Raw genomic sequence first — 14,569 nt, forward strand, 5'->3', positions numbered from 1 at the left:
CACGAGGGGACAGCATTTCCCTTTTTTCCTTGTTAGCACTTCCGCTGTTGTTAAATCAATACGTAGGTAGTGTATTGTATTTTGGACATCTCCCCCCATTTCAAGCTCAGATAACTCCAGACCCATATAACTTAGGAATTAACTTTTTTTTCTGCGTCTAAGAGCGTCTAAGGTTTATAACATTTTTTTATGTACATGTATTTGTGTATGTATTATGTACATGTATTTATTTATGTACAGTGAGACCTCAACTTACGAACTTAATTGGTTCCCAGACAGAGTGTGTAAGGCGAAAAGTGTCTCTCTCAAAAAAAAAATTCCCATAGGAAACCATTAAAATGGGAATAATCCGTTCCCGGGTTTCCTTAAAATATACTTTTCAACTAAATAAGCCTTAAAACTACACACAACATACCTTATCATATGTATAATATATATGTGCTATTGTATTGTAATGAATGAAATACACTGCATTGTATCATAAAGTCACTTTATTTACATTTGTGATGGTCATTGATGGCTTGATGGAATGGCGTTGGAGGTCGAAGGTCAAAGGGAATTGCTGTTTGGAAAGAGGCGCATTACATGAGGACTGTAATTAAAAAAATAAACTGTGCTGTAAAATAAAGTTTTATTGACCTTTTTGACGGTCGTTGAGAAGGAGAGTCACCTTCCATAATTACAAATGTTAAATGTTAAAAATTAATATTGATGTCGTCCTAAAACTCAATATTCTGTGGGTCTTGGAATTTGAGTGACAATGACAAAAACCCTGGCACTGGAATGGTCACATTTTTGCACATTGTCTGCTAGTGAAGGAGTTAAATACGAAGAAATAAAAAGTTGCAGGATATGGCAGTGAGCGCGACCCTCAATGTGCAGCTTAAAAGAACGAAAGAAAGAAAGAAAGAAAGAAAGAAAGAAAGAAAGAAAGAAAGAAAGAAAGAAAGAAAGAAAGAAAGAAGGAAAAAAAGTAAGGAAAGACTGAAGGAAGGAATGAAGGAAGCTTTGTTTTAAATGCGCGTCGTTGACGTCGCGTTGGTGCGGACGCCGCCTGGATTTGGCGAGCGTCGTAAGGCAACGTCTGTCGGCCGGCAGAGGCTCATCTGTGGGCGTGCCCGCTTCCTTCTCCTTAACAGTGCGAAGACGCCTCATCTTGTTGTTATTGACGCCATTGGACGGCATATGCCGTCCTGGACGCTCTCCAAGCGCGCTCCACGCCAAGCACTTAAAGGACAACCGACACCTCCGGACAAGTTCAAATGACTTCGACTGAGCGCATTTTACAAAGATTCCACCGCATATAGCTAGATTTTACGTTTTAAGACTCGCGCTGAATAGTCAGGAAGTCTTGTTTTTCAGTTGGTGACGAATCCGGACGTGACGTCACTGAAGGAACGCCCCTGACCGAAAAAAAAAGACGCATTGTAGCTGTCCTTCCATCACGTCAATGTATTTTGCTGTACTTGTTTGGTCTGGAGACCTCGTGTTGCACCCAAAAGCCGCCAGAATAGGGCGTCCAAGCTCCATATAAGGAATTTATCAGCCTGTGGAAACGGAGGTGGCCACAGGAGGTCGCCATTTTTTGCCTGTTTTTCAGTGAGTAATTTCCCCTCAATGTTGCCTCAAAATGACACGGAATTTTATTATTATTATTTATTTAATCGGTTGCAAACATGTCTGCTTTCCTCTTCAGAACTATTTGAATCATATTCATAACTGGATGCGTAACAAGAAAGCATCTTCTCCGAATCTGAAGCCATTGCTTTGATTCTCCAGCAATGCAAGACGTCTTGGCGTGACGTCATGAACTGGGGGCGGGACTTTCTGAAAATGCCCAATTTGCTGCTCAATTTTTTGCAGATTTTGGACACTTGAAGTCATTTTTATTGGTGTTTTGCATTTCAATAAAAATATCAGCCTGCGTGTTTTGGTATTTTAGATGCTATAAAACGTTTTTCTGGTGTCAGGAAACAAAAAACTGGTGTCGGTTGTCCTTTAAGCTCACTGTCTCATACTCTCATATCCAACATATGGTTAAGGCAGCAGAACGATGCCCTTCGTGACGTCACGGAGGGAACGCCCCTGACCAAGAAAGTGACACACAATGCATTTTGGGTATTTTTTTTTCATCTGAAAACACCGTGTTGATGGCAAAATTAGAAGGAAAACTACATGAATAACGCGGTTAGATGCTATAAAACGTTTTTCTGGTGTCAGTTAGGAAACAAATAAAGTGGTGTCGGTTGTCCTTTAAAGTGGCTTTTGCCGTGCTCGCCGCCGACGGGCCGCCGCCCGTTTGCCAACTGGGCTTTTTTTTGTTTGTTTGTTACTTGTTGTTTTAATGTTGGCCTACAGGCGGCCATCTTGCGCTTTATCTGCCGGCTCATCTGTGCCCTCGTTCTTCTTCTTCTTCTTCTTCTTTGCCACCCGGGGCACTTCCATGCCCGTAAAAAGAAATGCACGCGTGCAGAACGCAAAAGCAGATGTCTCGTATAAAGACCCACAAAACAGCGTGTCAAGTATGGCTTTGCCTTTATTTTGTCGAGTCGCAATTCCGTTCGGGGGGAAAGAAATTAAGAATAAGACGGCCATTTTAGCACTTCTGCTCCACTACGTGATTTGGCGTACTTGCCACTCCGGTTGCCCCCCCCCCCCCCCAAACAAAACCCTGACGTCTCTTGATGTCCCCCCCTTGCGCTGGAGGACGACAGCTGCGCGGTGGACAAATGGGGTCTCGGCCTTCCAAATGCTAATAATAATAATAATCCATTTCTAAGCGCCTTTCAAAACTCTCAAGGTCACTTTATAGTCACAGGATGTTTTTTTTCTGTGGGTGAGCAGCGGCAGCCACACGCGCCAGCGTTCACTCAACCCGGAAGTAACTCAAATAGAGTGATACCTTGGCTTACGAACTTACAGTCAAGTCTCATTATATCGATATTCTCGAGAGTCGGAAATAAATGTCGATATAACCGGACTGTCGATGTATCCGTCCTGCATTAAAAGGGGGCGGGGCAACACGTAAATGGGGGATCTTTGATACGTCATGTCATTTTATCATTGGGTTCATGGATTGCGTATCTAGCATGCTTTTTGTACAGTAGTGAAATGAAACATAAACTTATGCATCAAATAAAAACACTTTTGAATGACTATTTCCGTTCAAAAATGCAACCAATGCAAAATCCTCACGTTGTTCTATACACACGAAACCACAAACGCCGGCATGTACAAATATATGAAAAACTGTGATTGTTGCAAGCGATAAAGATATCTGAATGCAACACAATTAAATACATGGATGGAAAACTGCAACGTTTACATGACTTACGTTGATGAAGTATTCTGCTGCACGTTAGACTCTTTTGCGATGAAGGATTTGCTTGTTGGATTGTCCTCCACAGCCACGATTGTGTCGTATTTCCTTCCGAGGTCGCAATTCTTTCGTATTGCTATGGTTGAGCACGGTAGCAAAATGGCGTCTGCTGCACTGCACACATAACCAAGTCACGTGACCAAGTCAACCAACAGCGCGACCGATAGAGATTCCAATAATGGTGGTACTGTATAGAAACCCCTAAGCAAATATCGATTTACCTTAAGTATCTTTTGTATCGATATAAACATCGCAAAATGGCCGGCGGGAGATGAAAAACAGCACCGTAGTAACCGGATTATCGTAATAACCACGAATCGTACTAAACGGAACTAATTATACATAAAAAGACGAGAAATGTGCACGAGAAATAAAAATAGTATCGTAATAAGCAGTATTATCAATACAACCAATATCAATATCACAAGACTGAACTGGACAGTGAGACCTCAACTTACGAACTTAATTGGTTCCCAGACAGAGTGTGTAAGGCGAAAAGTGTGTATCTAAAAAAAAATTCCCATAGGAAACCATTAAAATGGGAATAATCAGTTCCCGGGTTTCCATAAAATATACTTTTCAACTAAATAAGCCTTAAAACGACACACAACATACCTTATTCTATGTATACTAAATGTGCTATTGTATTGTAATGAAAGAAATACACTGAATTGTATCATAAAGTCACTTTATTTACATTTGTGATGGTCATTGATGGCTTGATGGAATGGCGTTGGAGGTCGAAGGTCAAAGGGAATTGCTGTTTGGAAAGAGAGGACTGTATTCAAAGAAATAAACTGTGCTGTAAAATAAAGTTTTATTGACCTTTTTGATGGTCGTTGATGGCTTATGGAAGGAGAGTCACCTTCCATATGGACTGTTGGTAACTTAACCTCTGGTGCTGTTCGGTCGTGTGCTTCCGCAGAAGATCACTCCGCCAGCCGTGGTGGGTGTGTATTATGAAAATAGTGCTTATTATAACGTTTAATTTTCATAAATTTGACGTTTGTAAGATGAAAAGTTTGTAAGATAAGGTGTGTGTAAATTGAGGTCTCACTGTACATGGTTATCCATGGTTGTTTTTTTGTGCTAAAAACGCCTTACTATACATCACAGGTGTCAAAGTCAAGGCCCGCGGGCCAAATCCGGCCCGCCACATCATTTTTTTCGGCCCGCGAAAGCAAATCAAACTTGTTAAATTCCATGACGATTGCTAAAATCTGAGCCAAAATTTCCTATTTTTGGATGTCAACCACAATAAAAGTCATTATTCTTTGCTTCAGATTTGAAAACGAGTTATTCATTAATTTGCTGTGTGCTCTATATGTAATATTTGAAGGGATTTAAACACTGTATTGGCCCGCGGCAAAAAAATTACTTTGACACCCCTGCTGTAGAGCGTCGTTTTTTTTCGGGTAAAAAACGCCTTACTATACATGGGTTTCTTTTTGGGCGGAAAACGCCGTACGAACATGGTCTAAGAATGCCTTATACTATACAAGGTGGGCTCCGTTCGTCATGCTATTCCTTGTAATCTTGAAGGAGTTCACTTGAATGTGTTTGTCTATATTTTTGTGTGTTCAACCCGCAGGCAGACTTGCTTTGCAAGAAATAAAGGCCTCCATTTCCTTCTTTGCGCATCTCTGAGACATTCTGAGTAGATGAGCTGCTTCTCGAAGGCCCAATCCAGTCAAAAGCATCTCACGCCCCTCCCCCTAACTAAAAAATAAAAATACAATATGACACGTTTGTGGCCTCTCGTGGTGCTTTTTTTTTTTTTTGGGGGGGGGGGGGGTGGTATTGTCCCCTGAACCAAAAGAAATTGGGGAGTGTGCCATGAGTGCACGGAAAGGATGAAAATGTCGCCATGAAGGACTTTGAAGGCAATCTGCAATCATTCTTTCAATTCAGGGAGGCAAAACACCTTTCACAAAGAAAAAAACGCAAAACCGGATAATAATAATCATAATAATAATAATCCATTTCATTTCTAAGCGCCTTTCAAAACTCTCAAGGTCACTTTACAGTCACAGGATAAGTTTTTCTGCGGGTGAGCAACGGCAGCCACACGCGCCAGCTCATCCCGGAAGTAACTCAAAAAGATAGAAAGATATCTAGCTAGCTAATAGATGCTAGATAGCTAACAGATAGCTAGCTAACTAGATAGCTATTATGTTTCCTGACTAAAATAGCTAGCTTGCTATATTGTTAAAAGCTGGCTCTGTAGCTAGCTAGATAGCTAAAAGGTAATATGTTTATCGATTGGCATCCAAGCGCCATACAAGAAACGGAGCTGGCCATGAGCTGCCATTTTGTGCCTCTTTTTTTTGAGAGATGTTCCCCCAATGTTGCCTCAAAATGGCACATATAATTCTTTAATCGATTGCAAACATGTATGCTTTCCTCTTCAGAACTATTTCAATCATAAGTGGATGTGTAACAAGAAAGCATCTTCTCCGAATCTGAAGCCATTGTTTGGATTCACAAGCAATGCAAGACGTCTTGGCGTGAAGTCCTTTTTATTGCTGTTTTGCATTTGAATAAAAAGTGACATCGGTTGTCCTTTAATACACAGTGTGGAATGTATGGTAATTTTCAAAATCACGCTTCAGCAGACAAAACAAGAAACATTGTTGCAAAAAACGATTGCATTCATATACAGTCCAGTGGACATTAAGTGTACATAACACAACAGGGAAACTGCAACGCTTACATCTTACTGTATTATGTATACAATTTAAAAAAGTCATCAATCTTCTTCTGCTTCCCATTTTTACCTTTTAACACAAACACTTCAATCTCGTTTGCAACACACGAGCTAGCGTCTGAAAATGGAAATGGCTCCGCTAAACGGGAGCTGGTCACGTAACAAACTCACGTGACCACGTCACGTGACCACGTCGACCAATGGCGCGACCGATGGCGTGTATCGATATAAACATAGCAAAATAGCCGGCGGGAGATGAAAAAGAGCACTGTAGTAAGCACGAATCGTACTAAACGGAACTAATTATACATAGAAAGACTATAAATGTGCACAGGAAATGAAAATAGTGTCGTAATAAGCAGAATTATCAATATAAACCATATCGATATAACGAGACTTTACTGTGTGTGTATATATATATATATATATATATATATATATATATATATATATATATATATATATATGCGAGACTAATAAAGGCAAATCCAATCCAATAGTGTGTCCAAACAGCTATAAAAATATACGCTCAAATACGTGTTACAAAAAGTACACAGGTACTGCCCCCCTCCCCCCATCTAAGGATTTAAAAACGCATCAACAGCTTGATGAATGTGCAAGAAGTAAACAAATAGTTGATTGGCATGTGTGTGGAAACCCCCCCCCCCCCACACACACACACACACACTTGAATCTTTTGCATCCAACTCAAGTGAAAAACTCTGAAAATTGCCCACCCCCACTCCACACACACACACACACACACACACACACACCTGGCGGGACGTGCTGGCGTGTTAGTTAGTGGTGGGCCGGCGGTGGCGTGTGCTGCACGGTCACGTGGTTCTGCTGGGCCAGCAGCTCGCACACCTGCTGGCCGCGACTCTGAACGTGGCGCTCCAACTGATGGAGCCTACAAATGCAAACACACACAAAACACACAGCGAGTGATTGACAGGCGATGTCATGGGCCACGCGACACTTTTGCTTCATTTCAGGGTCAATTTTTGGTTGCTTTTAGGCGTTTTTCATTCAACTGGTTACAACTTTTTGGATGTGGTACACACACACCCACACACGCACACAAGAGTAACGTGTCGTTCGCGAACGAGCCGGTTTTTAGAGCCGAATCTCTGAAGTTAACAAAGAGAGCCGGTTCCTAACAAGGAGCCGGAAATGGGAGCCGACTTTGTTTGTCCTCTATTCCCTGCCCCCAGACTTCGGTAAAAGCCGCACGTGATTGGTCGATATCCGTGGTAGAGGAGAGAGGGGAGAATTACAGACACACACACAGCAGTGAAGAGAAGGGGCGGGGGGTTATGGTAGACAGGTGGACAAATGTTATCACATTATGCTGTTATTAGTATTTTTTTTTACTAGTTGATATGATCGCATGATTAATATGGAAAGCAAATTAGTGACAGCTGAGCATCAGGCCAGAGTAACCACAGGGAAAGTGAAAGTAAGCATCCAATAACTCTGTGCACATATAAATAAAGCCCGATAAATAAAACATATTTTTACATGAGTAATTGGTTTTCCACATAAGTATACATGATTTTTGCTAGTTAATTAATTTAAGCAACAAAAAAACAACACACCGAGGAGCCATTTGGGAGCCAAAAGAGCCGCATCTTTAGGGTGAGCCGAGCCAAAAGAACCGGCTCTTTGAAAAGAGCCAGAATTCCCATCAGGTGAATTTGTTTTTAAGTTGTGTTTTCTTCAGTGCTATATTTTGAATGGAATCGATGTTTCAGGCTTACATAAGTAAGTATGTTTAAGGTTTATATGAGTATGTTTAAAGGACAACCGACACCTCCGGACAAGTTGAGCAGTTTTGGCACACTTGAAGTCATTTTTATTGGTGCTTTGCATTTGACTCAAAATATCAGTTTTGGGTATTTTAGATACTATAAAACGTTTTATTTAACAAAAAAATGGTGTCGGTTGTCCTTTAAGGCTTGTATAAGTAACATGTACTGGTTAGTGGATGCTTTCTGTGCACATATAAATCAAGCCATATAAATAAAAATATTTGATAGTTAATTAATTGAAGCAGAAAAAACAACAACAAATAAACTGAGGAGTCATTTGGGAGCCGAAAGAGCCAAATCTTTTTAGTGAGCTGAGCCAAAAGAAGCGGCTCTTTGAAAAGACGCAAAATTCCCCATCACTAACACACACACACACACGTGCAGCTCATGAATTAGGATTTAATATGGCTTAATGTCTCGTGCCCCCCCCCCCCCCCCATGCTCTCTGGTATGTGCGCAAAAACGGTTTTCCTGACGCTTCCCGAGAATTTAATTTGAAGGTTGGTGAGGGGTCCAAATGGGCCCTTTTTTCCATCCGCCAAGGCAAAGTTTTTTTTGCGGCGTTGGCCCCTCCCACCTTGCGTGCGGCCAGACGAAGCAGCCGCGGCGCCCCGAGGCCGTCGCGGCACGCCTGTCGTTCCTCCGTCCATTTGTTCCGCAAAGCCGACAACTGCTCACGCGGCTGCGGTGGCGCACATGGCCTCCAGATGGCCCGAGTGAGCCGGCGGATCCGCACGCACGCACGCACATCTGCGCCGGCCATACCGCGCTGACGGGCTCGCCGGCAATATGGCCGTCCGGCCGACACAGGGGCGATGAGCATCGAAGAAAGCAGGTTTGGCGAGCGCGGGTGTACCTGCTGGTCATGGTCCGGTGCAGGCGTCCGTGCTGGACGCACTGCGTCTCCACGTCGGAGCAGCGCGCCGTCACCGTCTTCAGCTCAGCCCCGAGGTGCCGATTCAGCGCGCTCAGACGCTCCGCTTCCCGCCTTTCGTGTGCCCGCAACAAAGAAACACACAAAAACAACGTGTCAAAAAGCAAAGCATTGAAACAAACGGGGTGGGGGGGGGGGGGTTCTTCTGGAGCGCGCCATTGGCTGACTTGATTGGCGGCAGGTGGACACCGAATGTTTTGTCAGATGGGGGGGGGGGGGGACTTTCCCTTTTAATAATAATAATAATAATAATAATAATAATACATTTAATTTCTCAGCACCTTTCAAAACTCTCAAGGACACTACAGTCACAGAATATTTTTTTCTGCGGGTGAGCGGCGGCAGCCACACGCGCCAGCGTTCACTCAACCCGCAAGCAACTCCAATATAGTAAGCTACCTAGCTAGCGAATAGATGGCTAATAGCTAGCTAATAGATAGCGAATAATCGAGAGCTAATACCTAGCGACTAGATAGCTGCTAATAGCTAGCTAGCCATACAGATAATAGATACAGTAGCTCGCTAAATAGCTATATAGCCATCTAGATAACAAGATAGCCAGCTAATAGATTTTAATAATAACAATAATAATACATTTCATTTTCAAAACTCACTTTCAAAACTCTCAAGGACACTTTACAGTCACAGGATATTTTTTCTCTGCGGATGAGCAGCGGCAGCCACACGCGTGTCATGATCTGGTTGGCGACCAACGGGTGGCGCTGTCGGCCCCGCCTTCTTTTGGCTTCCAAATGGCTCCTTAGTTTTTTTTGTTGCTTAAATTAATTAACGACCTAAAATTATGTAAAAAATGAATTACTCACGTAAAAAAATACACTAGATAAATATTTCCATTTGTATGGCTTGATTTATATGTGCACAGAGAGCATCCAGTAACTTTCACGTTCTCTGTGGTTACTCTGGCTGATGATCAGCTGCCACTAATTTGCTTTTCACATTAATAATGCTATCATAGCAACTTGTCAAAATGATAATAATTGAATAATAATAACAGTATAATGTGCTAACATTTGTCCACTGTACCCGTCTACGCTGATCTATACATCCAAACAGTGCATGTGTCCCAGCTTCTCTGCTAAGTTCTCAGAAATGTATCTTTCATTGAACTCCAAACAATCCCCACTTTGAAATGTTCAATCGTTTCTCTCCTCGTTCTCCTCACTGCTGCGTGCGTCTGTAATTCTCCCCTCCATCCTCTACCACGGATCTTGACCAATCACGTGCGGCTTTAACCAAAGACCGGGGGCGGGGAATAGAGGGGGGAAAAAAAAGACGGCTCCCATTTCCGGCTCCTTGTTCGTTCACTTCAGAGATCCGGCTCTAAGAACCGGCTCGTTCGCGAACGACACATCACTACTACGCTCCAAACAGCCAGCGGCCCGTTCTCACATGCGCGCAAGCAAGCGAAATGCCAGGAAAGACAGCGCATTGGAGGCGTTGGACGAGTTGCGTGGCATTCTGGGGGGGGTATACATGTGGCATGGATTGGCGTGTGGTGGCTGGTGAGGGCGGCCAGCGCGGGCGGCCTGTCGGGGGCAGATGGGAGGCCGTCATGTGACTAATGCGCAGCGCAGCTCCAACAGCTGATGGGAGGCTGCTGGGCCCAGGGTCACTCGCGTACAGATGGAGAGGCAGGCGGGCCCGCTGTGACCGAGCCAGCGTCGACTTTCGCGGGAATGACGGACGGGAGGGGGGGGGGGGGGAGTGGCGGCGAAACCTAGCCGAACGCGCCCTCTCGCCCAGCGACACGAATCTGCATCTGCCGCTCGCTGGGGCCCCACCCATCCTTTGGCCGTTGGACATTTGCGTCCAATGGGGTCGTGCCATATTTGCCGCAACATCATCCCCTTAAAGGACAACCGATGCCTCCGGGCAAGTTGTGTCCATAATTTGTCAAATGGCTTCAAATGACTTCTACTGAGCGTATTTTACAAAGATTCCACCGCATTTCGCTATATTTGACCATTTAAGACTCGCGCTGAATATTCCGGAAGTCTTGTTTTTGAGTTGGTGACGAGTCCTCACCCGACGTCACTGAAGGAACGCCCCTCACCGAGAAAGTACACACTGTAGCAGTCCTTTGATCACTTCAATGTTGTTTGCGGTACTTTGGTCTGACAACTTCGTGTTGATGGCCAAATTAAATGAAATAACGAAAACATAAATAACGCCATGGTGAATCCTTGTGTGTTGTGACAACAATGTTGAGCCCATTGTGACATTTCCCTTTTTCCTTCCATGTTGCACCAAAAAGAGCCAGAAGAAGGCGGCAAAGCTCCATGTAAAGAATTAATCAGCCTGTGGAAACGGGCTGATTAATTCCTTACACGACATTTCCCCCCAATGTTGCCTCAAAATGACACAGAATAACTTCTTTAATGGATTACAAACATGTATGCTTTCCTCTTCAGAACTATTTGATTCATATTCATAACTGGATGAGTCCCAAGAAAGCATCTTCTCCGAATCTGAAGCCATTGTTTTGATTCTCGAGCAAGGCAAGACGTCTTGGCGTGACGTCACGAATAAGGGGGCGGGACCTTCTGAAACTGGCCATTTCTGTTTTTTTGCAGTTTCAGCACACTTGAAGTCATTTTTATTGGTGTTTTGCCTTTGACTAAAAATATCATACTGCATGTTTTGGGTATTTTAGATGCTATAAATGAGGAAACCGGAACAACAATGCGGCAGCAAAAAATGACTTGTACACCTTTGGGCTATCAGCAGATGATTGACAGGACGGCTGGAACCGGAACTGCTCTTTGTTTTTTGTTGTTGTTGTATTTTTTTTTTGGGGGTGTGAGTCGGGTGCTGACCTTTTGTTCCCCGTCACCTCCTCCAAGGTGGCCCCCAGCGTGCGGCATTCCTCCATCAGCTTCTTGATGAGGGAATTCTGGGAGGTCAGCAGGCCGTCCAGCTCGCTTACTGCGCGCACAAAAAAGAAAAAGCACAAAAGTTGTCTATTGGCTATCTATTAGCTTTGTATTAGCTATCCATGTGCTGCCTATTAGCTCTTGGATTGGACTGGATTTGCCTTTATTAGACTGGCAGTGGAGAAATTGACATTTCACAGCAGCAAAGTGATGAAAGGAATGAAAGTAGAAAAACAAAACACATGAATATTTATTAGTTATATAGGTAGTTGTCTAGCTGTCTATCTAATAGCTATCTATTATCTATTAGCAAATAGATAGCTAGCCAGGTAGCCAGCTACATAGCCAGCTAGATAGCCATCCTTTCAAAACTCTCAAGGTCACTTTACGGTCACAGGATATTTTTTCTGCAGGTGAGCAGCGGCAGCCACACTCGCGAGTTATCTGGCTGGCTATTTATTAGCTATATAGCTAGTTTCCTAGCTCTCTAGCTTGCTATCTATTGGCTATCTATTAGCTTTCTATTTGCTATCTATTAGCTAACTGGTCGGCTAGCTAGTTGTCTAGCTGGCTATCTATTAGCTTTCTATTTGCTATCTATTAGCAAACTGGCCGCTAGCTAGCTATCTGGCTGGCTATCTATTAGTTATATAGCTAGCTTTCTAGCTGTCAAGCTTGCTATCTGGCTGGCTATCTATTAGTTATATAGCTAGTTGTCTAGCTGGCTATCTACTGGCTATCTATTAGCTATCTTTGCTATTTATTAGGGAACTGGCCGGCTAGCTAGCTATCTGGCTGGATATCTATTAGTTATATTGCTAGTTTTCTAGCTGTGTAGCTTGCTATCTATTTGCTATCTATTAGCTTTCTATTAGCTATCTATTTGCTATCTATTAGCTAACTGATTGGCTAGCTAGCGATCTGGCCGGTTATCTATTAGTTATATAGCTAGTTGTCTAGCTTGCTATCTATTAGCTTTCTATTTGATATCTATTAGCAAACTGGCCGCTAGCTAGCTATCTGGCTGGCAATCTATTAGTTATATAGCTAGCTTTCTAGCTGTCAAGCTTGCTATCTGGCTGGCTAACTATTAGTTATATAGCTAGTTGTCTAGCTGGCTATCTACTGGCTATCTATTAGCTTTCTATTAGCTATCTATTTGCTATCTATTAGGGAACTGGCCGGCTAGCAAGCTATCTGGCTGGCTATCTATTAGTTATATAGCTAGTTTTCTAGCTGTGTAGCTTGCTGTCTATTGGCTATCTATTAGCTTTCTATTAGCTAACTGACGGGCTAGCTAGCGATCTGGCCGGTTATCCATTAGTTATATAGCTAGTTGTCTAGCTGTGTAGCTTGCTATCTATTGGCTATCTATTAGCTTTCTATTAGCTATCTATTAGCTAACTGACTGGCTAGCTAGCGATCTGGCCGGTTATCTATTAGTTATATAGCTAGTTGTCTAGCTTGCTATCTATTGGCTATCTATGAGCTAGCTAGCTAGCTTTCTATCTATTTACTCCCGGGTTGAGTGAACGCTGGCACATGTGGCTGCCGCTGCTCATCCACAGAAAGTCCTGAGACTGAAAAGTGACCTTGAGAGTTTTGAAAGGCGCTTAGAAATCAAATGGATTATTGTTATTATTATTATTAAAAGAAACATCATGGGACAATGGCGCCTTTTTCTTGACAAGTTATAGAAAAGATTTAATTTTTTTTGAAAGCATTTTTTCCAGATTTTCGCCTTTCATGCTGCCGGTTGGTGTTGAATCTCCTATTTGACTTTGGTCATGGAGACGGGCCTGCAAGTCTGCCCGAACGTTGACGGGCTTCATCTGGAGGGTGGGTGGGGGGGTGCGCTCCCACTCGCTAGCTTGCTCCAGCGCGCATACGCAGAGTAAAGTTTTGGCCAGAGCGTGAAAAAAAAAAGTTGCGTGGAAGAATGCTAATTAGGCGAACAGGCTTTGAATGCGTCTAGCCGCGCAGAGGCCAAAAAAAAACCCTGGGACGCAGAAAGCCCGGCAGAACTGGCACTGGAAACAAACAACAGGCAGAGGCACTGAGCTGGTGGAGGGGGGGGGGGGGGGCGCTGGCACGAGCCAAGGAGGGAGGGGGAGAAACGTCTGATGTCATCTTGACACAGCACGCAGTCAAAAAAAAAAAATAATAATAATAATGGCTGGATGGATGGAAGTAAAGGAAAAAGTAAAAAAAAGCTCTCGATGGCGCCAGCGTGTGCGAACGGCAAAACGACGTCTCCGGACGACCGTCGTCAGAGCCGCAACCGGATGGCTTGGCGGTGGCCATTTTGGAAAATGGTTTTGAACGCCACCATTTAAAGGACAACCAACACCTCCCGGATAAGTTGCGTCTTCAAATGACTTCTACTGAGCGCATTTGACACAAAGACTCCAGCGCATATTATAGCTATATTTACCTTTTAAGACTCGCGCTGAATATTCAGGAAGTCTTGTTTTCCAGTTGATGATGATGCCCTAAGTGACGTCACTGAAGGAACGCCCTTGACCGAGAAAGCGACACAATGCATTTTGGGTACTTTTTTTCACCTGAAAACACCATCTTGATGGCGCAATTAGAAGGAAAACGACATAATTAACGCGATGGTGAATCAATTGTTGTGTGTCGCAGCCAATTGCGGTAACACGCATAAAGAAGGTGGAAGTTGACACAAATTCTCAGCCCATTTCCAACGGAGCTTGTGCGCCATCTTGTGCATTTTCCGGGCGCTACATTGGAGTCCAGACGGCTCAAATTGATACAGAAGGACTTCTTTAATGGATTGCAAACATGTATGCTTTCCTCTTCAGAACTATTTGAATCATA

The 14,569-nt window shown here is 43.4% G+C and overlaps 1 protein-coding gene across 3 annotated transcripts in view; it reads right to left on the bottom strand.

Annotated features, from left to right (window-relative positions):
• Window positions 1-3,327: 3,327 nt before the first annotated feature.
• Window positions 3,328-14,569, bottom strand: part of sdccag8 (SHH signaling and ciliogenesis regulator sdccag8) — a 49,954-nt gene continuing 38,712 nt past the window's right edge. The window contains exons 14-17 of one of the 3 annotated variants that reach the window (XM_089012556.1): window positions 11,672-11,780; window positions 8,757-8,888; window positions 6,863-6,999; window positions 3,328-3,488 (exon numbers count right to left, since the gene is read on the bottom strand). In XM_089012556.1, coding sequence (XP_088868682.1) covers window positions 6,888-6,999; window positions 8,757-8,888; window positions 11,672-11,780 — 353 coding nt within the window. In that variant the 3' untranslated portion in view covers window positions 3,328-3,488; window positions 6,863-6,887. Of the gene's footprint in view, window positions 3,494-6,746; window positions 7,000-8,756; window positions 8,889-11,671; window positions 11,781-14,569 lie in introns of those variants that run through there. The other 2 variants (XM_089012555.1, XM_089012554.1) reach the window with 2 other exon arrangements.

Source organism: Hippocampus bargibanti, linkage group LG13 (genome assembly GCF_051943395.1).
Source record: "Hippocampus bargibanti isolate YZ-2025 linkage group LG13, ASM5194339v1, whole genome shotgun sequence".
Lineage (NCBI taxonomy): Eukaryota > Metazoa > Chordata > Actinopteri > Syngnathiformes > Syngnathidae > Hippocampus > Hippocampus bargibanti.